The 26320-nt window shown below is 50.9% G+C and overlaps 2 protein-coding genes across 17 annotated transcripts in view; one reads left to right on the plus strand and one right to left on the minus strand.

Annotated features, from left to right (window-relative positions):
- The first annotated feature begins 77 nt into the window (after positions 1–77).
- On the plus strand, positions 78–17107 carry LOC122394693 (probable RNA-binding protein 46). 2 transcript variants are annotated; one of them, XM_043391729.1, is made up of 10 exons: positions 153–359; positions 1344–2092; positions 8592–8766; positions 11264–11438; positions 11738–11873; positions 12146–12232; positions 13101–13211; positions 14129–14258; positions 15034–15189; positions 15591–17107. In XM_043391729.1, exons 1-10 carry the CDS (start codon positions 275–277, stop codon positions 15662–15664), a joined length of 1878 nt encoding a protein of 625 aa, XP_043247664.1. In that variant the 5' UTR covers positions 153–274; the 3' UTR covers positions 15665–17107. The 2 variants fall into 2 exon arrangements, with proteins under 2 accessions (XP_043247665.1, XP_043247664.1); XM_043391730.1 differs by lacking the exon at positions 12146–12232 and having other exon boundaries at positions 78–359.
- Positions 17108–17527: 420 nt separating this feature from the next.
- Positions 17528–26320, minus strand: part of LOC122394696 (muscle calcium channel subunit alpha-1-like) — a 122938-nt gene continuing 114145 nt past the window's right edge. For 8 of the 15 annotated variants that reach the window (XM_043391740.1, XM_043391741.1, XM_043391736.1 and 5 more), the window contains exons 31-37: positions 24967–25103; positions 24548–24646; positions 23324–23416; positions 21963–22066; positions 20153–20280; positions 19012–19190; positions 17534–18644 (exon numbers count right to left, since the gene is read on the minus strand). In XM_043391740.1, the coding sequence (XP_043247675.1) occupies positions 18486–18644; positions 19012–19190; positions 20153–20280; positions 21963–22066; positions 23324–23416; positions 24548–24646; positions 24967–25103 (899 nt within the window). In that variant the 3' untranslated portion in view covers positions 17534–18485. Of the gene's footprint in view, positions 18645–19011; positions 19191–20152; positions 20281–20701; positions 20734–21962; positions 22067–23323; positions 23417–24547; positions 24647–24966; positions 25104–26320 lie in introns of those variants that run through there. The other 7 variants (XM_043391743.1, XM_043391745.1, XM_043391744.1 and 4 more) reach the window with 6 other exon arrangements.

Genomic DNA, 26320 nt, shown 5'->3' on the forward strand with positions numbered 1-26320 from the left:
CTCAATTCATGAAAAAACGTTTTCGTTGAATAAAATTCGCGATGCTTTATCCTTGCTTTTATCCCACGACTCGCGCCAAATTTAGCGAGCTTGATTCTGCTGGAGACGCGTCGCGTAGCAACGGCCAGCCGCCAGAAAGCTCGCGCCGGCGCGTTTCATTCGTTGGCTGGAATTCCGCGGGTGCTGTCTGTGCGTCTGGCGGGAATGATCTGGAACTGCGAAGCTAACGTGAAGACGTGAAGTGGTTCTTCTGTTTGTACCTGAATCTTGAACGATGGGGGAAGTCATGCATTATATGAGACCCACTAAGGGATTTGGAAGTTTCTACTTCGACCCGTTTTACCAGTGTACGAGCCCCGGTAAGTGATTTCAATTTTCGCTATTTTCGTTTTTTTTTTGCTGTTTGTCGTCTGGTGGTGATAACTGACTGGCTGGTGAATGATGATGCGATTGCCAATTAATGTGGAATGCATTGGTAAATTATCAATTATTGTTATGGTCCCAGGTCCTGTATTGTGCACGAGGACAGAGTTCAAAATAATAAATGACCAATAGTTACATAACAGTTGTTGTATTTTCGTTACCCTTGTCATGCCAAACGCCTTGGTCAGCCCTTGATTTTGAGGCCTTGACGTTGATCTTGAGGCCCGCCGCCCCACCACGGTCTGAAGGCTGCTGGAAGGGGACGGGGAGGGAGGAACCGCCGAAAACTATTTGTTAATGTAGTGCATCCACTGGTTTTTGTTGGAATTAAAATTTGATAACCCTTGAGAAATACGCTTTCCACGTCCTTTCGCGGAACCATTGATAATAATTGAAGCGCAGGCTATTCTTTACGCAAATATCTATATGAACCTTGGATTTATTCACGATCCGGGCAACATCCGTTTGGCGCAGCCATCAAAATCAGTGCGGCGTCGCTCCGCGATGTCCCCTCCCCTTCCCCACCGTCACGGGAGCGACCCCCTATCGGCGCCCGAGCAGTGCGCCGATTAGATAGCGGGTATCGTGGCCCGAACAGGGCGCGGCGCGACAGGTACCGGCGAGTGGGTCACCTGAGCGCGACGCGGCCGGAGCTGAGCGCGAGCTGTGAGCCAGTCGGGAGCTCAGGTCGCCGTGAGCTCGTCCAGTGCTCTTCCCGCTCCGAGTCGCCGCCGAGATGCCTCGAGGAGGCTCGCACGCGCCGCCCCCTCCCCTTCCCCAGCCGTCGCCGGCCTCGGCGGCGGCGGCGGCACCAGCACCGGGTCCAGCCCCCGCACCAGCGCCAGCGCCAGCTCCAGCGCCAGCCGCAGCACCAGCGGCGACCCCGCTAAACGACGCCATGAAGAACCTGTCCGTTTCAGGTCCGTCGGAGCCCGACCTGGACCCTGCCCGGCAGGATGGCCGCTCCACCCCGGCCGCCTCCTCGCCCGGCTCGGCCGCCGACGGCCGGCTGGCCACCGACAAAGTCAACAACCTGGCGCTGCTGCGGCTGATGGAGCGCACCGGCTACAACATCATTCAGGAGAACGGTCAGCGCAAGTACGGCGGTCCGCCGCCCAACTGGCAGGGCCCGCCCCCGGCCAAAGGCAGCGAGGTGTTCGTCGGGAAAATCCCCAGAGATCTGTTTGAAGATGAGCTGGCGCCCGTGTTTGAGCGCGTCGGCAAGATCTACGAGGTGCGTCTGATGATGGACTTCAGCGGCACCAACCGCGGCTACGCCTTCGTCATGTTCAGCACTCCGGCCGAGGCTAGCCAGGCGGTTCGCCAGCTCAACAACTACGAGATCCGTAAAGGCCGCTACATCGGCGTCGTCAAGTCGGTCGATAACTGCAGGCTCTTCGTCGGCGGCCTGCCCAAGAACAAGGTGCGGGACGAGATCTTCGAGGAGATGTCCAAGGTGACGGACGGCGTGGTGGACGTCATCGTCTACAGCAGCGTCACCGACAAGAGCAAGTCTCGCGGCTTCGCCTTCGTCGAGTACAAGAACCACAAGGCGGCGGCGATGGCCCGCAGGAAGCTGATCCCGGGCCGGATCCAGCTCTGGGGACAGACCATCGCGGTCGACTGGGCCGAGCCCGAGCCGGACGTCGACGAGGAGACCATGTCCAAGGTGAGAACTGCTGGTGGAAAATGGGGCTGGGTGATGGTACATTTTGGTGCTATTTTTGTTATTCTATGCCTGATTTTTCTGCACCTGTTCTTGTTGTATTCGGTTTCTGGGTGTTCCTTAGTGGATATTTTGCTACTCAGCAACTGCGATCGTATGTTTCATGAGACGTTCCATAATGCCTGCAACACTCGTTTGTTGCTTTGGGCTTAATTTTCATCATCTTCCATGCTTTCGTTCCAATTGTAATGTTGAAACTCTTATGCAAATTGGGACAGGCTTTTGATTGGGACAGACAGACCAAACTCGACGCCGCTAAACCCAGCTCTCAGCTGGGGCGCCCTATGATAGCCTCGTGGACATTCCTACATGCCGACGCGCCTCCCATAGTGTGATAATCTGTGTTGAATGCCGTCGGCGTCCGTCCACCTATGCAAACAGCCGTTATTTGACCTGCCGTGACATCATTGATTCGTGACGTGCCATTTTATGAGTCACCGTCACACAGCTGGCTAAGATAAGTCGAACCACCTCTAGGTGGTTCGTCTTCTCGAATAAACACTAAAAGTATGCACTAAAAGTCAAGGCAGTATGAAGTATAGCACAGCACAGGTGTAATTTACTTGTTTCTACATTACGGAACTTAGCTCGCGTTTTGTCCTGCCTGTGCCGCACACCAAACGGCCTCCAAACTCATTTCCTTCGCCCTCACTATTTGCGGTACGGTGTCGGTCAAATATCCGGAATTGGCGTTGCGCCGCGTCGGGAGTTGGTTCTACCGGCGCACGGAGCGATAGAGCGGGGCGGTGACCGGGCGACTGGCACAGGTGTTACTCAGGCCAGCTCGATTGACTCAGTACGAACTTTGTGTGGTGTCAGTATTTGCCAGCCCGTAGAGCCCAACTGTGTGTGGAGGTGGTAAAATAGCATACCACATTTTCGGAATTTAGAGACTGATACGTTTCGGGCTGAACATGGTCTGGGAACAGCTGGCCATGGGAGTTTTATGTAGATAACCATTCACATGGTTATGCTGTGTGGTCTCAAGCATGCATGCAAATTTTTCTCCACGTAACTTCATTCACTTTTTTATTTGCGCTCACCGAAGTCCCAACTGGCAGGAAAAGCACGCATCTGATCAAGTTGATATAAGGGATAACTAGTTACCTACCAATAACTCCTTATGAGAACAACCTACAGCCATTGCAACTGACAATTTTACCTCCACATGCCCGTACAACGCGGCTGCTGGGGGTCGCCAAATGCCTTGCAGTACATCGATAGCCGGGCTGACGGCTGTCCCGACCGTCTCGACTTTACTGGTCCGAGCGGCGGGCGTATCTTATCATCGGAGACGGATCGTGTGTCATGAGACTGACGAGTGGGAGAGGCGGGGAGGCGGTGGGGCGGCATAGAGAGGGGATGGGGCAGAGGCAGGGGGTGATGTGTCAGTGTCGAGTCGCGCTCTGCTTCTTCAGGCGGCAGCGGCGGCGAGACTCCCTGGCTAGTCCGGTCATCGCCCCCCTCGTCCCCCGCTACTGCTACCGCGTAACCGACACCCTCTAGTATCCCCTGCCTCCTTCCCCTCCCCACCCCATCCCCACGCACCGTCGCGTCTCCCCGCGTCGCCCCGCCCCGCCCCGCCCCGCCGTGCTGCGTCCGAGTTCACTGTATTTCTGCTCATAGGCCATAGCACCGGTTCAATACCCCATTGCCATGACAGAGCGACATGCCGAAATGTTTGCGGGGCTACCGCTACCGCTGCCGACCCTAATCTTTATGGTATTACAAGCATGTATGTATGCATTACAATCATGGACAATGCACACGGGGCGTGGCGATTACAGTCCATGGTATGGCAGTTTGGTTACCTTTGTGTTTGTGCGCCAATCCCCGAAAGTTAACTTACTGGCTGTCTTTATCACGCTGATTCCGAGTGGGTTACGATGTCAAATGTAACAGTGAATGCACTGCAAGAATGTAGGACAAACCACACAGCGATTTCCAGCTCGTATTGCTCATGCTTTCAAGTAAATGAGTAAGCCAATGAATACGAATTAGGCAAATAGGTATATCAGATCACCTGATCAAATCACTAATGCATTCTAGGCTACTGAAGACTTGTCCTGCGATTCCTCAAGTTCAGTATTATGCCAGTTCACAGTATGTATCGGTTTTACCGGGCATTAGACACTTCAGAAGTCGCTCCTTCGCGTCCCTGTCAGCTGTTCATTAGCGGCCAGATGGTGCGGTTTCAAGTTCGCACCCTCAATGACGGCCACACCGCCGTGTCAGCTGATCGCTGTCAGTTGACACCACACAAACCGAGCGCAGTGGTTGTCAGGGAAGCGCGGCATTGGGGGGGGGGGGGGAGGGGGACAGAGCGGCGGCGGCTGGGGGGGGGGGGGCAGTGACGCCGGCGGCGGCGGCGGTGATGGCTTGTTGTTTCTGCAGCGGCCGGGGGATCGAATGTCAGGAGGATCGAATTGGACAGTTCGCTCGGCCAGTCACGACGACGGTCAGTCACTGTAAGATGATCGACTGGCATGATAACGGGCGGAGGGCCATGGTTGAATCTTCGACTTTTGATACATGCTGCAGACACCTGATAAAAGAACATGGGTGAAACTTTGACATCACCATTGGGGTCCCAAACGTCCAAGGGGGCCTCCATTTAGTGGGGGCCTCCAAGCAATTAGGGGCCTCCAATTGCGGAAGCGGTAATTTACGAGCCACGCCAGGGCCTCCTCTAAGAAATTTTCATTGGGGGACCAGAGGCTCAGAAGCCAAACATGGGGTACCCCCAAATCCAGTTTTCTCATCGGATTTAGGCCACTTATTTTTCGTCACAGCTCTGATGCCATGATTTTTTTTTAATATCGATAAAGAAATGGTAGGTCACCTGACCCTACTGGTGGATCCAGGCCAGCAGGGTGACATTGTATGTAAATATCCCCCGCGGCATCCGAAATCGACGAAAATTTCTGGCTTTTTCACTTTTGACAATAAAACACAATGCCTTTATAATAGAAAAAAAAATTAACGGCACAGCATTGCGCAAGGAATCTAGCCGTAAGCCGACCCCAGAAAGTGTGAGGGTTAACCTTCGCCGGCACCTGGGGGGAGGGTCGCCACCCCCAAGTTAGTTTTTCTGCTCTACACTTAACATTTTTTAAGCTAGAAACCTGATTTTCTTTGTATAGCTACTTTTCTATCTTTTCTCAGCGTCCATTGAAAATTTCAAGCTTCTGCGGCATTTGGGTTTGGAGATATGACCTTGTTCTTCAGGTCATGTCATGTCCTAAATGACGAATACCCAATATCTTGCGATGGCTATGGGCCTTGTGAGCTTTTGACACGCTGAGTTCGGCTTTTTTTTTTGCCAGTCTTACCTCCCACCTATCATTGAACATGTTGTTCTGCGATGTACAGATGTCAGAGTCAGGGTCAAGGTCAACCTAGGTCATCTAAAATTATTGCGCTTTAGGCAAGCTGAATTTACTTTTCGTGAAGTTTCTTTGACTGTATGTTTAGTAAAAGCTTCTCACTTCATGATCAAGTGTAATAGGGACACACAAACCGATCTGTGCACACATCAGTACATACACAGACATACACAGACATACAAACACATATCATTGACCTTGACCTAACTTGACGTGAAATGACCACAGCCAGCAAATTAGTCGGATAGTGTGACAAAGAGCTGTTCTAGCTCGCTTGGCACTAATACGGCAGCGTCATCGGTATATGATGGGTTGGCCCGCTGCTTGTGTAGGTATCTTATTCGACATCACCACAATTTTTTCTTACAAGATTTTAAGCCTTGCGGTCAAGAGCAACAGATTCTTTGGGAAGTGACGAATCCAATGATACCAATTTTACCTCATCAGGTCAGTCATTGACCTTCCAGGTCAGGTCAAACTAAAGAATGTTGCTGTTTGGGGTCACCGTTGCCCGTTGGAATATCACGTGCGCTGCTCATCATGTACCGATGACGCTGCCGTATTGTGGTGCCAAGCCAGCTAGAACCTCTTTGTCACACTATCCGACTAGGTTTTTGCTGGCTGTGGTCATTTCAGGTCAAGTTAGCTCAAGGTCAATGACATGTGTTTGTATGTCTGTGTGTGTCTGTGTGTACGAGTATACTGATGTGTGCACCGACTGTGAATGTGTCCATATTACATGAGATCATGAACTGAGAAGCTTTTGCCAAAAATACAGTCAAAGAAACTTCACGAAAGTAAATTCAGCTTGCCTAAAACGCAATATTTTTAGACGACCTAGGTTGACCTTGACCCTGACCCTGGCATCTCTACATCATTGAACAACATGTTCCATGATAGGTGGGAGGTAAGACTGACAAAAAAGGCCGAAATCAAGGTGTCAAAAGCTCACAAGACCCAACGCCAACGCAAGATATTGGGTATTTGTCATTTGGGTTATGACATTACCTGAAGAATAAGGTCATATCTCCGAAACCAAAAACCACAGAAACTTGAAATTTTCAGTGGACGCTAAAAAAGGATAGAGCAGCAGCTATACGAAATATCCGACTTCTAGCAATCAAAATGTTTAGTGCAGAGCAGAAAAAACTACCTAGGTCGGGGTGGGGGGTGTGGCAACCACTGCCCCCCCCCCCCCATGGGCGGACGAGGATTACCTAAGTAATTTGAATATCAGGAAAATAATTTATTAAATCAGGTATTCCAACAGAGTCCCGCTTTTTTATAGGTGACCTCCGATTTGTGTTGCATCTAAGTTACCCAGGGGGCCTCTTATTTGTAATTGTAGGTACAGTACAGAGAGCCTCCTACTTCGACTACTTGCACAGAGAGCCTCCTAGCGTACATACGGCTAAGCTTCTACAGGTCGAGCGCCGGTCTCTTGTACGTACAGAGAGCCTCCTACTGTTACAGAGGGCCTCCTGTTTGTCTAGGGGGCCTCCTATTGGTTAACGGCGCCTCCTATTTGTCCAAGCGGCCTCCTATTCGTCTATGGGACCTCCTATTTGTCCAGGAGGCCTCCTGTTTCTCCAGAAGGTCCCCTATTTATCCAGGGGGCTTCTATTTTCCAGGGGGCCTCCTCTTTATCTAGGGGGCCTCCTACGTGTTCAGGGGCCTCCTATTTGTCCAGGGGCCTCCTATTTATCCAGGGGTCTTTTATTCGACTAGGAGTCTCATATTTGTGCAGGGGCCTCCTATTTGTCCAAGGGTCTCCTACTTGTCCCGGGGCCTCCTTTTTTTTAAGGGACTCCTTTTTGTTAAGGGAGCCTTCTATTTGTCCAGGGGGCCTCCTATTCGTACAGAGAGCCTCTAGCTCCTACTTGTCCATGGAGCCTCCTATTTGTTCAAGAGGTCCCCTATTTGTCCAGGGGGCCTCCTATTTGTCCAAGGGACCTGTTATTTTTCTAGGGGGCCTCTTTGCCCAAGAGGCCTCCTATTTGTCCAGCGTGCCTCCTACATGTTCAGGGGGCCTCCTATTTGTCCAAGGGGCCTCCTATTGGTTAAAGTAGCCTCTTATTTTCCAAGCGGCCTCCTATTTATCCAGAGGGCTCCTATTTTTAGGGGGCTTCCTCTTTATCCAGGGGGCCTCCTTGTTCAGGGGGCCTCTTAATTGTCCAGGGGCCTCCTTTTGTGAAAGGGGCCTCCTATTTGTCCAGGGGGCCTCCTTTTGTGAAAGGGGCCTCCTTTTTGTCTAGGTCTAGGACCTTCTATTTGTCCAGGGGGCCTCCTATTTTTGCAGGGGCCTCCTATTTGTACAGAGGGCCTCCTACTTGTCCATGGGGCCTCCTATTTGTCCAGGGGCCTCCTTTTGTGAAAGGGGCCTCCTGTTTGTCTAGGTCTAGGACCTCCTATTTGTCCAGGGGGCCTCCTATTTTTGCAGGGGGGCCTCCTATTTGTACAGAGGGCCTCCTACTTGTCCATGGGGCTTACTATTTGTCTAGGGGCCTCTTATTTGTCTAGGGCCTCCTATTTGTCCAGGAGGCCTCCTACTTGTCCAGAGAGCCTCCTATTTCTCCAGGGGACTTCCTGTTTTCCGGGGGCCTCCTACTTGTTCAGGGGGCCTCCTACTTGTTCAGGGGGCCTCCTACTTGTTCAGGGGGCCTCCTACTTGTTCAGGGGGCCTCCTATTTGTCCAACAGGGCCTCCGATTTGTCCAAGGGGCCTCCTATTTAAACAGAGAACCTTTTATATGAATATCGGACCTCCGTTTGCAAAGAAGCTGATGTGTCTCGGGGGCCTCCACTATTGGGGTCCCAAAATGACAATTGGGGTCCCAAATGTTCGCATTGGGGTCCCACATGGGACCTCGAAAGTATACAAAGTTACACCCATGTAAAAGAAGCAATGGTCCGATCAGGTGCAGGGAAGACACGAAACATGCACACCAAAAGTGAACCCAACGCATTATAGGTAGACCGACCTGTAGTCCTGCACCAAACTGGTGTAAATGCTGCCGGTGCCGAACATTTTAACCCACCCCTGCGCCCACCCTACAGGTGACAGTGCTGTACGTGAGGAACCTGCTGCTGTCGACCACCGAGGACCAGATCCGAGACGCCTTCAGTCGCGCCGCTGACGGCGGCGTGGAGCGCGTCAAGAAGCTCAGGGACTTTGCGTTCGTGCACTTCTCCAACCGGGACAAGGCGGCGCGCGCCCAGGAGAAACTTGACCGTGAGTACTCAGCGGGGTAGAATCAACTTCGATATTGTTGTTTGCCTGTGGTTCATTGCCTAAATTACGGGTGGCTTTTGAGACGAAACCTGCAAAAGTAAAAGGAAAGGAAACAGACTAAAGAAATAAAAAATGCGTGCATTAGTTATTGGGGCTGCTGGTAGAATTTGTCTTGAAACATGTGAAATGTTTAGAACAACTTTTAATTAGCCTGATACCCCGGCTATGCCGTATACGGAGGTCTATTTACCAGCATAACGAATATTTTTTAGACAACCTTCGTATCTCGATCTTTCCGGTCAACCACGCTATAACTCATGTGACTCGAGGACAGCACTTGCAATTCTCATAATGTGCATTGTCTGTACTTAATATTTGCCCTCCCAAGGTATACGAGTTCAACTTTAAACACTTGGGCCCGGCTTAGTTAGAGCACGAGCCCCCCCCCCCTCAATTGGTGCCTTGTCTCTGGAATGTCACGGTAGGCAAAGGATTATTGCATACCGGAGGGTTTTTACCGGAGGGTAATTAAGGAGGGTTCGACAGGGACAGTCACACTCGGGAGCCACTGAAAGATAGGGAAGACTGACCTGAAATTGACAGTTCCTGGCTCCAACCAGTGTTCTTCCATCCTTCAGACTTTCAGAGTATTCAGTGGCCGTGTGAAACGTTGCTGACAATCGTTCCGATTTGGTGTCCGTTTTCAAACTAGCCCTCTTTATCCTATCTGCACCTCACAGATTATAATATCACAATTTGTGATTTTGTTACTCGTTAAAAATACCACCGTCTTCGCCTGTCTTCTACCGTGTTCCACCGATACAGATACGCATCACCAAAGCACGCGAATCTGTCACTACTGAACGGGTAAATGTCACGCGCCAGTACCGTCCGGTGACCGCCCGAGGGCACGGCTGACCTCGCGTGGCAGGGGCGGAACCAGGCATTATTCTGGGGAGGTCAATCTGATCAGTGGCGGGTGAAGTTTTTATTGGGGAGGGGGAGGGGGCTCAAAAGTGACTGTTGGCGCAGCAGACCATGATTAGTGGCGTCTCCGGGAAGGCTGGTGGGTTGGGCGAACGATATCTCATGGGTGTGGTAGGTAATTACGGAGAAACGAAACTTATGATTTGTCGCCAACTTCGGTTCTGTCACAATGAACCAATGGTGTCTGATTTTTAATTACGATGTTTTTCGACTTGTTAACTTTGTTTTGTCAACTCCCTTACATAGTGTGTGTCATGCAGGCTTATTTATGGCTCATGCCATCCTCGGCCTCCTCAACACTGAACTTTGCCCTCACTCCCGGACAATGGACATACGATTGCCATTTTTCTGCCGGGTAGACCGTGTGGCAGCGTCAGTGCTGCAGTACGAGCAATGGCTCACGAACGCACACAGCCGCTGTTGACATTGTGCTCAGTGGCGTCAGTTGTGAGCTGTTTGATTAGACCCGAATCACGGCTCTGGTATGCAGAGAATGAAAAATGCCGGACTTGTCAGATGGCTACGAATTCTTGTGCACTTGCTAAGTGTTCTTGATAGGGTGTAAATGATGGCATTGTCTTCAATCTGAACCATGCTTACTGCTGTCTACAAAAAAGTAATTTCACTCACTACCCGAACTTAACAGGATATTTATTCTGATGCATTGTCGAAGAAGTTGGCACGAGTAAGTTGACGTCTGTCAAAGCAGACCGATCTCTTATCCTCAAGTATCATCAGCACTTAACTCGCTGTAACGTAAGCCCATCCTTTCTCTAAGCTCACCACCATTACCGACCTCCCTACCCAAATGGCGTCCCCCTATCACCTGCACTATCAGCCGGCCTGGCGTCCGTGCGGCTGGTCGGGCCGTGCCGTATGAGGAACACTCTGTTCTAATCATCGCTGCGGACCCTGCCCGGCCATCTTGAGACGGCGCTCGACTGGCAGTCGGCTAATCCCGGTCATATCAGTCAAAAGGCTCTGCTGATACCTGGGGGGCTGAGACGGGGGGGGGGGAGTGCAGGTGAGGTCGGCGCTCCCCGACTCAGCGCCGATACGCCCACGGTGAAATCAGCTGAGTCAGCGGGGCTGTGCTTAAAACACTGCGGGTATAGCGAACTCGGACCAGGCTTCGTACTCGGGTCGGATGTTTGAACCGGAAACGGAGACGTTTCTGAACAAGTAGGCGAAATGGTGTGGGACGCGGCTGGTTCCGAGGTTGACGTTTTCTTGTTGAATTACGTGCGTGGTAGGGTGACGTTTGTTCAGAACAGGTGTGTTTCGATTGTTGTCTTACACCACGCGTTTCCGCTGGTTTTAAAAATGGTCACCTCTGTGCTTTCCAAATCATATCAGTTGAATTTCAGCGATCAGCGTTCTTGGTTTTATTGCCGTACTTCTATCGGAATACTGGATTTATCGCACCTTGTATAAAATCCTCTTCCACCAGCCTTTTGTCCCTATTTCTGGAAGAAAAATACAAATCGACCTTCGTATTGCTCTCTCACAGACACCGAGCTGGACGGCTCGCTGGTGGAGGTGACGTGGGCGAAACCGATCGACAAGTCTCGCCACGACCGGTACAAGGCGGCCGCCCACTGCCCGCCGGCGGTTTATCAGCCGCCGCCGCACGGGTTTGTGGGGGACGCCCCCTTCTACGTACCCACAGGACTCGGCAGCCCCGGGTGAGTTCCGTTTCGACTGGGCTCATTTGGTGAAACATGCGCTAGCTTCATGATTATTCTTGTTTCTGTTGGACAGGATACTGCCAACGTTTTTTACATTTTGTTTTTTCATGTATAATAAAGTGCCACTGTGTGGCTTGGTGCTTTTTTTCGTTCATGGAAAAATATACAACGTTTTTGGGGAGACTGTGCTTCACCTTATACTTGATGCTAACTTCTAACACTAAACATCTTCCTGCCTACCTATGAGCTGATGTTCCGCAGCTTTTTGTTTAACCCCTCTCTCCCCTCTCCCTCAGCTCTCCTGGCTCAGCGCTGTTCCGCTCTCCCAACAAGCAGCGTAACCGGGGCGCCGCCGGCGTCCGTAACCGGAGCTTCCTGTCGCCGTCTGCCGCCGCCGCACGCGCCGCCGGCGGACACAGGAAACCCGTCGAGGTGAGTACGGACTCGCGCGCAGTGGTTTGAGTTTCGAGCCTGCCTTATATTACTAACTTGCATGCGGAAGCAGTAAGTTTTGTTTTTGTTTTAGCGTCCTACTTTAGTTGACCAACCTACTTCTAACTTTCAACTACCCAAGATTTATTTATTTATTTATTTATTTATTATGCAGCTATTTTATTGCATCACGTAGTCTAGCTACCAAACCAGCGACTAGTACTCTGCGTTCTTTATTTTGCGATCATCAGTCACTGACGTCGGTTTTGCAGATGCGGGCGTTTTTCGATTATGTGCCCGACATGGAGTTCGTTCTCACTAATCCGTGCACTCTGAAACCGATGAGGAACGCCGCTCAGGTAGCCGCGTGGTCTGTGCTCGTCCCGTGAATCGTCCCGTTTTCGCAATTTGTCGCCCTCGTGAATCGTTTCGTCTTGTTATGTTGCATTTGTGAATCGTCTCGCTTTCGCAAATCATTTGGGGAGATGTTCGTATTTTTTTTTTTTTTTTGTTAGCTTTTGTCGTGATAGCTCGACATCACGTGTACTTATATGCTTATATAAATACTTGGCTCCGACTCGCGAGTACCATGATAATTTAGTTCCTATATAGTCCACAAATAAGTACGGCGAGCACTGCTGGCTTGCGAGTCTCATCCTGGCAGTATTGCGTTCTGGTTTTCGTTTTGCCAGGTTTTAGGCTGCCTGCAAAGGCTTTTCATGTCAGACTTCAAGTATGTTTCTCCCTTTGTTTTGGGTTTCCGTCTGCTTGTGTTTCACTTTTCAACTGGTGCAAATGGCAAAGGTTCATTTCGCAGCTGCTTTGGTCCTATCATGCACAGCTTGGTGTAATTATTCATAACGCATTTGTTCGACTGCATGGGTACAAGCTGATTGTTCACATTCGATTTAAGTCCGCTAGCCTGGATTTTTTACTGTCACTTTCACCCCTATCGTTATTTCTTGATTTCACTCTAAAATACGTGATATTCCTACATTTTCACATGCTTCGTTCTTGGTTTCATGGGTCTTCATGTACGCATGAAGTAGGTTGTATTTCTTAAAGGAAGGCTTTAATCAATTTGTAGGTGTAACTGGAAATTCCTAACTTGATAAACTTACTAACGCCATCCACCGACTTCTCAGCTACAAGCGTGACAATGTTGTGTCTCATCACACCTCACTGGATTTTCTTCTGTATGATTTTTATCTCCCTCTGCGTATTCAGATTCTGGTGGACCTGTGCATCAACAACAAATGGGGCGAGCCCCAGTACCAGCTGCTGTCCACCTCCAAACAGACGCCGCAGGCCGACACCGTGCAGCTCTTCATGTACAAGGTCAGTCACTGCGGGTCATGCAAGGTCAAATCAGGCAGCAGAAGGGGCTTACACTCATTACCAGACTTTTGTCTTTAAAAAAATCGGAGGCTCAGAAATGCATTTTCGTTCGCACTTTCATGCCTTATCGTTATATTGCTATTAACGCTGGTCTCTAATGCTTGTGGCGTCTGGCGCGAATCCTCCACTCCCTTCAATAATTCACGTTACCTCCAATAAGCCTCGCATTTACCCCATTTATAAGCCTTTATGAGATTGCGTACGAAACATCGAGCCTACTTTGCTGCCATATCCATTGCACGCCCTTTATAAGATTGGGCTGATACTTTGACTTAGCCATCAGGTGGGATTCCCCACAAAGTACCGAGCTGTTTTCCCATTTTGATGCTAGGTGTTTAACCATTTCCCGCGTGATTACGTATCTGCCTGATAAAACCCTTTGCCGATCGTGAGCTGACGCAACCGTAATAGCCACTGTGCACCTGGCATATTGATACGGTTCTTTGGTCACCTATGTCTGTGTCAAAATTTCTTCACCTGCATCCAGATTAACGTTTGCTCTTGCGCACACCTTCACACTTTAGTACTTTATCGGGACTTATGACACAGTCCTAACGAATAAGGTGTACTTCAGGTGTAATCGGTCCGCGCCCTGATCTAGCGTGTCATATGTATAGCGCATTTCGTATGTCTTGTAGCCGTCTGGTGTTCCCTAACGTGGGAGCGAATATGTGCTATATCTGTGTTATATTTGTGTAGGACCAAACCAAACTCCTGCTACTAGCACTGCCGCATTTCGTACACCCGATAGTTATCGTATTGTATTGCATTGTATTGTATTGTATTACCTTCATGGACAATCCACACGGAGCGTGGCGATTACAGTTCATCATCCTAATCGTGTTGCCTCTCGCCAGGTGACGATCCCGACACTGCCGCCCGAGTACAACACGTTCCAGGGCTCGCGGCTCAGCCTGTACCCCGAGGAGGCCAAGGTGCTGGCAGCCGAGACGGCGCTCAGCCAGCTCGGAGTGCCCCTGGAAAACGGTGAGTTTAAACTGAGTGCCGGTGGAAGGCAGTGAGTTTACTCGGAGTGCCCCTGGAGGACGGTGAATTAATACGCGAGTTCCGCTTGAAAACGGTGAGTTGACACGGAATGCCGCTGAAAACGGTGTGTTAAATCGGAGTGCCGCCGACTCAGCCAGCTAGGAGTGCCCCTGGAAAACGGTGAGTTATCTGAGACAATCCCTGGAAAACTGTGAATTAGCGCTGACTGCCGCTTGGAAATCGGTGAGCTAGCTGGGGGCACGCAAGTATTTTATAATTGTGGTGTGGCATAGTTGCATCGATCACAGTCGATCGCGACTGCCGTCAGGGGCTGCAAAATGACTGAGTGTTCTTTGTGATGACCTTACAAACTTATTTCGGCGAATGTTTCATTGTTGGATACGGACAAAGCACTGAATTACTTATTTGGCGAGATAATTTGTCGTGATGCTTGTCGAGGCTCATTGTTTGCTGGTGCTCCTCTGCCTCCGCCGCATTGGAGCTAGCATACGTGCTGCAGTTCTCAATGTTATGAAATGAAATTGTTGACCAAGTGAGGTTGAGATGCTCCCATCTTGGGCAGCTAGTAACATCATTCGATTACTGGTACAGTTCAAACAAAGACCAGGCTATAATATGTAGTGGTCTACGGTTCAACCCTTACTCTTACCCGTCAACTATGCGATACGTAGTGCCGAATTGCACCGTTCTGTGCATATCTCAGTGCCCGCAGTGTTCTCACTCGTCTGACCTCTACCGTTCCCTCCGCTCGCAGGTGAGGGACCGGGCTCGCCGCCTCAGGCCATGCTGCCACGACCAATGGTGCCCAACGGGGCCTTCAACGCGCCCTCCCCTAACGGCAGCCCGACCGGCTTCAACGCCTTCCAGTTCTACAACATGTACAACCCCTGCCTCTTCGGCAAGATGATGCGTAAGTAGCGTTGGCTAGATTTGAGCAGGATAAAGATTGATAGAACTAGCAAATGCTCGGTGGTTGAAAAGTCCGCTTTGATTTTCACTTAACAATTGGCACGAAGAAAGGTAGACGGTTAAATTAATGGATTCATTATTGCAACCTTCATATAAAGCCGCTAGTTTTCCTCGTTTTTTCTTCTTTATCTTCCCCTCTCTGTCGCTCTTCTAGCCTGTTTCCCTTCTGTCTTTCTCTCCCCAGTTTTCCCTCTTCTCTCTCTCTCTCTCTCTCTCTCTCTCTCTCTCTCTCTCTCTCTCTCTCTCTCTCTCTCTCTCTCTCTCTCTCTCTCTCTCTCTCTCTCTCTCTCTCTCTCTCTCTCCAAAGTGCCCTCTGCTGACCTCAGCTTATCTCGTTGACAGCGTTTGAGCACCACGGGATGTACGACGGTTACGGCATGGGCAACCACCACGCGCACCCACCGGCCATCTACTGAGCCTCCCCCGCGCTGGCACGGGCGGCGCAGACGTCTTACCAGGCGAGCTTTGCGCGTCGCTGCTTCAGAGAGAGTCGTTGGCAGGTGGGAGCCGTCGCCGCTATGCGGTGCAGCTAGGGACATTGTTACTGCGGTGAAACGGGGCGCCGACCAAGAAGAAGTTGTTGCCGAGGCGCAGAAGAGAAGAAGAAGAAACGTTATTTGTTTTCGTGCACACAGAGTGTCGTTGCATGCGTTTTAGGAAGAACCGTTTATTTTATGTTCGCACTGTGTGACGTTTCGCTGCGGCGGATGACGTCAGAGTGACGTCACTGTCACTCGCAGTGGAGCTTGTCGGCCAGTGTCGTGTATAGTGTGTGTGTATGCTGTTGTATGGTACTGCTGAGTCGTGTGGTGGGTTGGCCGTCCTGGGAGGGGGGTCCCCCCTCGGGCTGCGGCAGGGCAGTCACGGTTGCCGAACTCCAGTGGCAAATACTCAGTCGCCAGACGGCGCGCCGCCCGACCCGCCGTCTGGCGGCCGCCTGTGAAAACAACGTTTTGTGGAGAGTCCGCGGTGAGTCGCCGTCGGCGCGCCTTGTTCTGATTTCACAGCTCATCAGACTGAAATGATCGGCGCATTCGCCGCGTTCTGATCGCAGCAAATTCACCGCTGAGCTCTAGATAAACTGTCACAATGTTACAATTTCCCCGCTGAAGATTTTAGGCCATCAACTGATTGGATGGGGTATCGGGGAGGACATAATTACTGGAGATTTGTTTGAGTGTTGCCACACGATGTTTGGAGTGCTGCCAAATGTGCCTTGGATTCGGTGTTCATCACCGAAAGGCCGCGACTCGAGTCCGGCCTTGCTCATTTAGAGGTAATTTCGGGTGATTAGTTTAGATTTGCATATCCCGGGATTTGTCCAGCTCATTTATTGGGGTAGAATAAGACGCAGTGCGGCCCGCCTGGGTTATCACAAGCCCGGGCGGTGCCGACTTCATTGGGCATTGTACTGGGCGCTTTTGACCATTGTTACCATTCCAATATCCCTTTTTAGCCATGCCCTTCGCGGCATTTTTAACAGCCACTTTTGTCATTTGAACAGTATTTTATCTGGGCTTTTTATCCACTTGACGTATGCTTTTAACTGCCTGTGACTATCATTGTCACTCTGAAGCCTGTTTTCGTCTATCACTTCTATCTTATCAACTGTCCGCTTACAATCGGTCCCCTGCTTAGGCTGGCCCCGCCCGGCAGCGCCCTTCCTTGGTGATTGCTTTGACCGTGCATCAGCACGCTGTAAGATTAGGTGTGTATGATAACCAATGGTTGGCGATGGTTGGGACTGTCGTTCTCCGGCCCCCGCGCCCCAAGATCGTGCGGCGTGGGGAGCCGTGACTGTACGCGCGCGCCGTGGTAATCAAGCCATGAACTCCGCAATACACGTTGCTCACTCGCTGGCCCGTGTGTTTCTTCTACATGTGAAGGACGTCTTTGGGAGAACAAAATAGCTCGTTCAAAACAAGACATCTTAGTGTTAACGCGTGGCTCGATACTTCAGACGCCAATAAAACTTCATATCGTAACCAGGCCAGCATCTGTCAACCATTTCTGCGCACCCGAACGCAAGCCCAGGGTGCCTCAGGGCTCCGGCCATACTGCCAACATACCGGGCCTGCTATTTGCGAAACTCATGATGTCTGAGACTGTATAGTGTATAGGTAGTTGTTGCTCAAATGCTCGTTTAAGTTTCACACCACTAGTCGGATAGTCCACCGAAGAGCGCCTGCTTCAACTTGCACGATACGCGCACAACAAAACCAGCACCCAAATTTCCAACTGCATAGTTGCAAAGCCATCGCCGTCCCAAACGCGCCATCTACCTGGGAGGACAATATGTATTATGTCACCGGAGTAAGATCGAACACGCGCGCGCGCGCGGCACTGTGCGCGGCCGGCCGTTTTGATTGCGCCGTCCGCCCCTGAGTGGTGGGGCGGACGGCTGGCGGCGGCGGGCAGCGGCCGCCCGGCCGGCCGGCACCCTAACCATTGCACTTACGGAGGAGGTCCGGGAGCGGACCCAAACTCCATCGCTCTCGCACGCGCCTTTCCCAAACACGACACACGCACACACGTGAGGCCAAGTACGAAAACCCACATAGTCGACGGCGCGCAGCGCCGCCCAACGTCGCCAACGAGGCGGCACAGTTGCCCATCACAAAATGCTGCAAAACGGGGCATGCCTAGCGACCAATGAGCGCAGCGGGCGCGCGCATGCGCACATCAGCCGGTTTCTGAACCAGCAGAAACAATGGCATCGTTCAAAGGTATCTGGGGGCGAGAGGCCGCGCGCGGACCGGCCCCAAGGTAGCCGGCCGCCCATCAAAAGCGCAGCCAATCAACGACGAGAACGCCAGTGACGTCACCAACGACAAGGTGAAAAATGGACGAATGGTTTGTGCTGGTATATATAATATAATCTTCAGGCACCGGCCGCGGTCAAGTCCACGGACCTCGTCAGAGAAACGTCAAACTGCGCCGACGGTTGATGGGAAAGACATATAATGGTCCAAGATCTCTCTCGCTCTCGTTCACAACTCTCTCTAAACTCTCTCACACTCTCGCTCTTTCGTTCTGTGCGGGCGCGGAGGTCGGGCAGCGCGCGAGGGGCCCGGTCTCGTGTGTGGCGGCCCGGCGGTACAAAATGACGGCAGCCGACCGGCCTCCGTCGGCCTCCTGAGCTGAGAGGGACTAGACTGGGCCGTATCACAAAATGGGGAGGGGAGGGCGGGCAGTGTCCCTGCCAGGCACTTGAGGCCCCGGTGGCGCGGCGGCGCGCTACCGCGCCGGCGGCGGCGGCGATCGCGACAGCAGCATGTGCGCGGCGCGGTCCATCTGCTCTGGCGTCATGTTGATGGCCTCCTGCAGCTCTCGGCTGGCCGTGCGCACAAACTGCGGGTCGGCGCAGAACGCGCCCAGGCCCTGGTCAGTCAGCACCTGGCGACAACGGAACGGGGCCTGCTTTTAGCGGAACGTACGGCACTGAACGGTGCGGGAACGGCTAGACAAGAGCATTAGTGCTGCAGCTACAGACTGTTACGAGGCCTACTGCTGCCAGTTAAGTGAATCTACTGAGCAGTTATAGCACTACTTCTACCCGACCACACGACGAATACTTTATTTACTACAGACTGAGAAGTTGTGGATCTACTACCAAACTCGCATCGAGCTAGTGCGGCTTATTGCCGACTTACGATGAATTATAGCTCATCAGTTCGATCACTATCGTTCCCAACGGGCCCACCACAACCCTCCCATCTCAACTACAATTCCCCTTCCCCATTCCCCCGCCGTCACCACTCACCCTTCCTACGAGGTTATCGGCCGACCCGACCACCTCGGAGAGTGGCCGGTCGATCCTGACGTGCTGCTGGTGTGGACTGCTGGGAACTGAGCGAGACAGCGCCACGCCGCCGCTACCGACACCCCCGCCGCCGCCGCCACCGGGCATGTCAGCGCCTGGCCTCCAGTGGCTGCTCGGCACTGGAGGGGAGGCGAGACGGAGTCAGCACGGGAAGGGTGATAGCACGAGCGGGGAATCTATCCGTGTAGTGGGTGCAGTGGGCTGAATGAGAATGTGATTACGGTATCACGATAGAGGAGGGATTATTATCAACTGTCAAGTCGGCTGCAGCATGAGTTCATTGGATCATTTCGAGTTGAGCGGGTAAAAGCTTAGATCCATGTGATGAAAAACCGTCCAACTTACAGTGCGCCTCACAGCTACCTACCTTATGCATACAATTACTAGGCACTAAATTGCTGCCGTGCACGCAATGATTGTTAACAGAGAGGGACGCTAGAATATATAGGGCTCTAAGTAACCACCTCAGTAAAAGTAACACTGGTGCAGTTTAAAGAGCAACTTTTGCAACATTTTTTTTTCTCTCGATATTCAAACCAAAGAAAATGCATAGCAATGAAAATATGATGCAAGACTTATGTGCTCATAGCTCAATATTCACTTTAATAACGACATTCATAGAAAAAAAACAGTTCGCGAAAAGTAAACACACAGTGCAACATATATCAAGCAGCGCAGCCGAGCAGCAAAGACTCAGAATCAATGGCTGGAGCATTGCGGTGCGTGCCCCGTCTCTCCGTCGTGAGCCTGCCAAGTTCAGGACAACTCCCTGGCTGTAGAAAGTCAGTTGGCTGGCAGCTAGCTGGACGAAAACACCAAGCGTTCAGCGAGCACACAGCGGCAAACCAACAAAGAGGCAAGCAGATTGCAAATGCAGACAAACACACGCATATGTCAGCGAGAAAGACACGAAGACCAGCCAACGAAAGACCAGCGGCGGCAGCAGCAGCAGCGGAGGACCCGGCTTCGAGCCCAAACATAGACCGGAAAACTGGAAAGAGCTAGAAACGACAACAAGAGTTGCCTCGAGCTGCCATCCGCTCAACCCTGGCCGTCTCGACCTGAAGTCACCCCTGCTGACCTAGGCCGGGCGTGGCCGGAGGCGGTGTCGGCGAGAGACTGGTCAGCACGAGCGCCTGTGTGCGCGCCAGCTCTCTCAATCCCTCTCCGAGCAGTGGAATGCAGTGGGAGCTGCTGCTGCGGCCCGACCTGCCGACCGCCGCGCCGGACCGCGCAGACGCCGTCAGTCACACGCACACACACCCGGCACACAGACAGACAGACGGCGCGCAAAGATACGGCACGCGCGCGGACGGGAGGGTTAGATGGTCAGAGCACGGCACTCAGTTGTCAGATCACGGCACTCAGAAAAAGACAGGTTAAGAGGTAATCAAACTAACAAGGGCAGTGAAATAAATAAAACTCCCAGGGAAGGTGAAACAGGATGTGCTTAGTTTAAAAGTAAGGGTTGTTTAACGGGAAGGGATGTGATGACTTGGATAATTTGGTGACGTTTGAATTCAGATGGAAAAGGTGCTCAGAAACTGTTAGAAACTAAACTAAAAGGGCACTCCAAATCGGCAACTAAAGACGACGTGCTGTGCGGTCTAATTCAAACACTCCCCCTTACCATCATTAGGACTCAAAAATTTAGACGAAGGTCTGGAAAGTAGCGCAATCTGGTGAGATAAATGACAAATGAATCACTCAACGATGGATACACGAGGAAATCATGTTCGACAAACTAATATCACGGAAACAACCAGCGTTTCTACTGCGAAGTACCAGACCTCAGCTAATCTGTTTTGTTCAAACAATCGGAACTTAATTAACTAGCGGAACTAACCCTAAGCGAAACTATCCAAGTTAGCCAGTACAGTCCGCTAACTCGGAATCTTCCAGCTCAGGCCAGGTAAGCATTCAAAATCGGGCTTCAAAACCAGTAGGTATAAGGTCTTATTCTCGAACGAATTCAAACAAGGACTTCGACAAACTGCCCCAACTCCCAAGAAACGATCACACGAGCAAGATGGTGTCGGTGCCGCACATGAGAAGTGTAGCAGACCCGCTGTTTACACAAATAGGTTATCGCACAATTGTAACGCAGTGTCTGTATTTTACATGTGACACATATGTTACAAATTAGAATGCAATACACATTTACCTTATTGCACAATTGTACCGCAGTGGCAGTGTCTGTAGTTATTTTACATGTGACACGTATTTTACAAGTTGAAATGCAATGCACGATTACCTTACACCATAGCTAGAGATCATCCGAGCTATAAAACAAATGCAGTAACCGGTGTTATTACAAGGCTCGTAGGTAAACTGGGTGTGTGATAATTTTGACTGTCGACCGCAATATTCACCTTAATTTCTTACCGAGCGGTTACATGTTTTTGTTATTGACACTATGACAACGGGCAATGGTTGTCCACGCGTGTTTGAATCCTATTTCAATTTCCTTCTGAGCGGCGCCATATTTACTAATAGTGACATTTATAAACGAGTTGGAGCACGCCATGTAATAAAATGTATGGGAATAATAAATAAAATGTATGCCAATAAAAAAGCATTGCCCTCTGTGACGCCCCTGTAGCCTTCGGGCGAAGATATTCTCAACAAGCACCATTGCCCTCGTATACGCCTCTTGCAATAAAGCATGTTTCGGTGTTTACCCTCGGGCTACTGTGACTGCACATCGGGCCATATTTATTTACCTTTGCCCGCTACCCCATACAGTATTCATATATTTCCTTATACAGTATTCATATATTTCCTTGACATTGACAACATCCATCCCACAACACTGTTTCGCGCATCCCTACTCCACCGACCAGACTACATTTCAGTGTCCCAAAACAGCCCACATATCGTTGCATTCTCACCTTGTGGCCGGCTGGAGGGTCTGGAGCGGTATGGCCTCTCCGTCTCCCGAACTGCTGCGGCCCACCGCGCCGCCGTTCACCGGCAAATGATGCCCGTTGTTGGTCTGTCAGGGAGGTCAGAACAGGTCAGAGGTCAGGTCAGGGGTCAGGGGGTGAATCGCGTTAGGGTCATCAAGGGTAGACCGGTGTGTGTGGGTCAGGTCAGGACAGTGATGGGTAGCTGGCAACTGGTAGGTTGGGTCAGCTGGTCATGTGTAAGTCGGGATCGTTTGGTAAGATGGAGATCAGGTTAGTCAGTCAGGATAGACAGTGTTAAGTCAGGTCAGAGGTGATGGTGGTTGGAGTGACAGGTCGGGTCAGAGGTCAGGTCTGGAAGGGAGGCAGTGCTAAGACAGCTGATCAGAGGTCGACAATTAGGAGTGGGTGGAAAGTGGCAGGTCAGGTTAGAGGCCGCCGCCTGGATAAGTCAGTGTTCAGTCACAGTAATGTATTTCAGGTAGGGCTCGACATACTGTGAAATTGTGGAAAGATCACGGTTAAATGGAAAATGCTAGGTTGGCAGTGTTCACGACTTGGCATTGAGCCCGTTGATAGGCAGAGCTCACGAATCTTATCGGGGAGGCGAGAGCGATAGATGATGTCCTGATATGAACAAGGGTTTGCCAGAGGTGCGATTAGTTGCACAGCCACTCAATGACTGGGAGTAAGAGAACATAAGTTTCTTTTAAAGCATTTTCGCTTATATTTTCACTAGCAAATACACTCACCAAGTCACCATAGTCCTTCGGTGCTAAGCATCATCATGCACAAATAAAACAACTAACGAAACACGCTAGGTGAGGCTGGTGAATAAACTTGCATCGGTCCTGCTCGCAAAAAAATCCACACTGCTACTCTGTCTAATTGTCGATCTTGCACACATAACTAGGAGTCAGTCATGCAAACACAGCAAAGTTAGGCGCATGCAAACAACGACACACTGCAGCAAATCAAACCAAACAAACATAAAAACACGACACGACAGGTAAGACACTGGACCAGACGATTAGGGGGAAAATCATAGTTCGCACGCCACATAGAGCTAGCGTCAAGCACGGGTAGACAAATGCCACGACACGCGCTAGAGAGTTCGCCACGCGCTAACGTTGGCTGGAGGCACAGTAGATGGATACCTCTGGTGGGGCGCGCGACTGTAAGCTATAACAACGACACACACACACAGACAGACAGACAAACATCGCAGGGACTGCCAGTCAGAGGAGACTAGAGGGCGAGCGGTAAAGACGGCGGTGAGTCGGGTGAGAGTCGGGAGTGAGAGGGTGAGAGAGCGAGGGGTGAGAGCGAGCGACCAGGCGGCTTACGGTGGCCGGCGCCGCGGCGTGACGGGCCGCGCGGGCCGCTCGGTTCTTGCTGCGGAAACTTGACCACACTCGTCCGAACAGCATGTGATTTCGCTGACAGACACAAGGGGACGGCGCCAGTGGTCAGCGCGGGCTGAACAGGGACGCACCGCGGAAAATAAACCCTTTCCCCAGACGCAGCCACGCTAAACAAGCAACGATTGTCTCAGTTGCTCATGGGAAATAATTGGAAAGAAGCGAACTCTGACTGTCAAAGAAACACAATGTGATGCAGTATATGACAGCTGATTCAATTGTCGGCTGCATCTAACGTAGGCCTCCCTTATCCCCTTAGCGATATGGCGAGCGTGACGGATCCAACGGGAGACGGAGGCGAAGCAAGACAACTTTTCGTCTCATTTTAAACATCGCCAGTGTAGAAGGAACGGCGTCAAACGTGCGTCGCTAAGGCACTCCCGCTGGATCCGCGCGATCACGGCTACAACCAAACGAACGACAATATGAAATTCGGAAAAAGTAGCTGAAGCAACATCCGCGTACAACACAGCTGTAACCAAAACCGGAACATAAGGGTGACGACCAAGATTGGCACAAATAAACTGCAAAGACCCGGGAAAGACTAGGGTAAGCGCGAACATTAACTAAAGAGCGGATACGAAACGATGTACCGCCCTAGCACCTTTGGGGTCGGTACAGGTCACATGGTACTCAATACCAGGAAGAAAGCTTTTAACACACATCACCAGAGCCCACAGAAAGCCACACCGAACACCGATTTACACACGCCAGGCGACAGCTCTTATGAGACACCCCAATCAGCTAGATTCCACCCACAGCTACCAACCAAATCGGCGGCAGAAATGTCAAAGACGCAACGGAAACGACAAAGCGGTGGCGTATGTTGAGCCAAGGGCAAACAGTACAGTGAACTACTGCAGGACATCGGGTGCCTGGGGAGTGCGCGCTACCTCTACGATAACTGCCAACACCACTTAAATAATAAAAGGATACAAAACGGTGCACAGCCAGCAGGGAGCATTATAGCCATCAATTAATCATATCCCTGCACGTCATTTATATAACAAGAAACAAACAATAAGTATGCAACATAATCCCACATGTTTAGTATCCAAATCAAATACCACCCGATGTATCCCACCACCACCGCTCTAGCCCGCCCACCCCGCGATGGGCGTGTCCTCGCGGCTGGCCCCGCCCACTCACCCTATGCATGGGCGTGTCCTCGGCCAGCATCTGGTCGAGGTTACCCGAGATGGCCCTCTTTAGCTCCGGACCCGCCTCGTGAAGAGTTCGCAGACCGGCCTAGGAAAACGGCACACAAAAATGTAAGGGAAAATCGGCACATGCAACATAGTGGCGAGATGACTATTGACTAATCAACTTGAGAAGCGTCAATGTCGTCATCCTGCTTGTCCAGAAGGATCCAACTGTTTGTCCGTCTGCTCCCCTCATTCCTCTCTTCCTCTTTCTTACTTTTATAAAAACGTCCGAACAAAAACGTCCTCATGTTACGCACGTAAATATGCTTCACAAAGACACCAGTCCCTCACAATTTGGCGGTCCATCAGAACGCTTAACCTCCCCTTTGAGGTGATGCCCAGCGTCCCAAGAAAATCACTGACCTGTAGAGTGACGGTGGTTGTATCGTTTTCGCCCTGAGTGCGCGAGTGTTCGTCCTTCTTCTTCTTCTTGAACTTGCGGAAGTAGTCCTGGATGAGGAAGGTGGCGTAGAACTTGCCGACCGTCACGTCGTCCTCGACTGTAACACGTTCAGAGTGAGGGAGATGGTGAGTTGAAGCAGGAAGGGCCGAGGTAGGGCACCTCAAAAGACGGCCGGAGCTAGTGAACGGTCTAGGATGTTGGATACCACTGATATATAGAGGTTTTGAAAGGAGTATAGGACAAGGAGTCGAATGCACACGACAGTGTAATAATGTACAACTTGTTGCTGAAAGCGAAAGCGCCGAAGAAACAGCACAGTCAGCGAAGAATTTAAGATGTGAAGCAAGACGTGTTGTCAGCAACAATTTAGCTCTCACAACAAACGAATAGTTTTGGAAGTAACTGTCGGTATCGCTCGACAAAACGCATTAAAGTAGTGTGAATGATTATGAACAAACGCTAGTCAGTCAAGTTACTGAGTCATTAAGGCGTTCGTACGGCTCTCATTAATAGTTGGTTAGAAGCAAACTATTAGACAATTTCACACCAAGACAAAAGACGCCACAAATGGGATGCTGGCAGGCGAGTTTTAATGGTTAGTTAAAACAAAAACGGGCATTAAACCGCCATTAGCTCTGGTGCCAGTGACATAATGTTAGGTTTATATCACAGTCAGGTAAAAAGGCACGAAAAGGTTGACTGGGACAGTGGATTTCGTGCAGGGCATTTCGCAATCAAGATGAGGCAGACAAATCACTAGACATTTCCTATCATTTCAGCTAAATGCGTGCCTAAGTTCGCAATTAGTCATTATCAACCCGCTAAATGCGTGCCTTTTCAAGTATCTACGAAAACTTATCGCATTCCTAATAAACTACCGTGATGCAAGATAAAAGTTTGATGAAAAAACGTCCTTCCTGTTAACTTATCTCATTTGGGTCAAATGTCCCGCTGCAGTATCGTCTAATCGGAGTACATGATGAGGACCATGAGATCCTCATAATAAACAGTGAGATTGTTTGAAACAGCAACGTACCATTTTAGCCTGTTAGGGGTGGCATTCAAAGCCTGAATAAGTGAATACGTTTGAGCCACTTCCGAGTGAAACGGTACTGCAGGAGTTCCTATTCCTCCCCACTGATCGGACCAGACAGCCAGCGTCATCACCAGAGCACAAGCAGTGTGGAACACCTAATTGGAGCGCACCCACAATCACCAGTGTGCTAGACTGCCACACTGGCTGCCTGGTCCGAGTTTTCACTGATATGTGGTGACGGCGGCAATGGCGAAGGTAATGGCGGGTGGCGTTCGCAC

The sequence above is a fragment of the Amphibalanus amphitrite genome, unplaced genomic scaffold, assembly GCF_019059575.1.
Source record: "Amphibalanus amphitrite isolate SeventyFive unplaced genomic scaffold, NRLGWU_Aamphi_draft 000606F_arrow, whole genome shotgun sequence".
NCBI classification, from domain to species: Eukaryota; Metazoa; Arthropoda; class Thecostraca; order Balanomorpha; family Balanidae; genus Amphibalanus; species Amphibalanus amphitrite.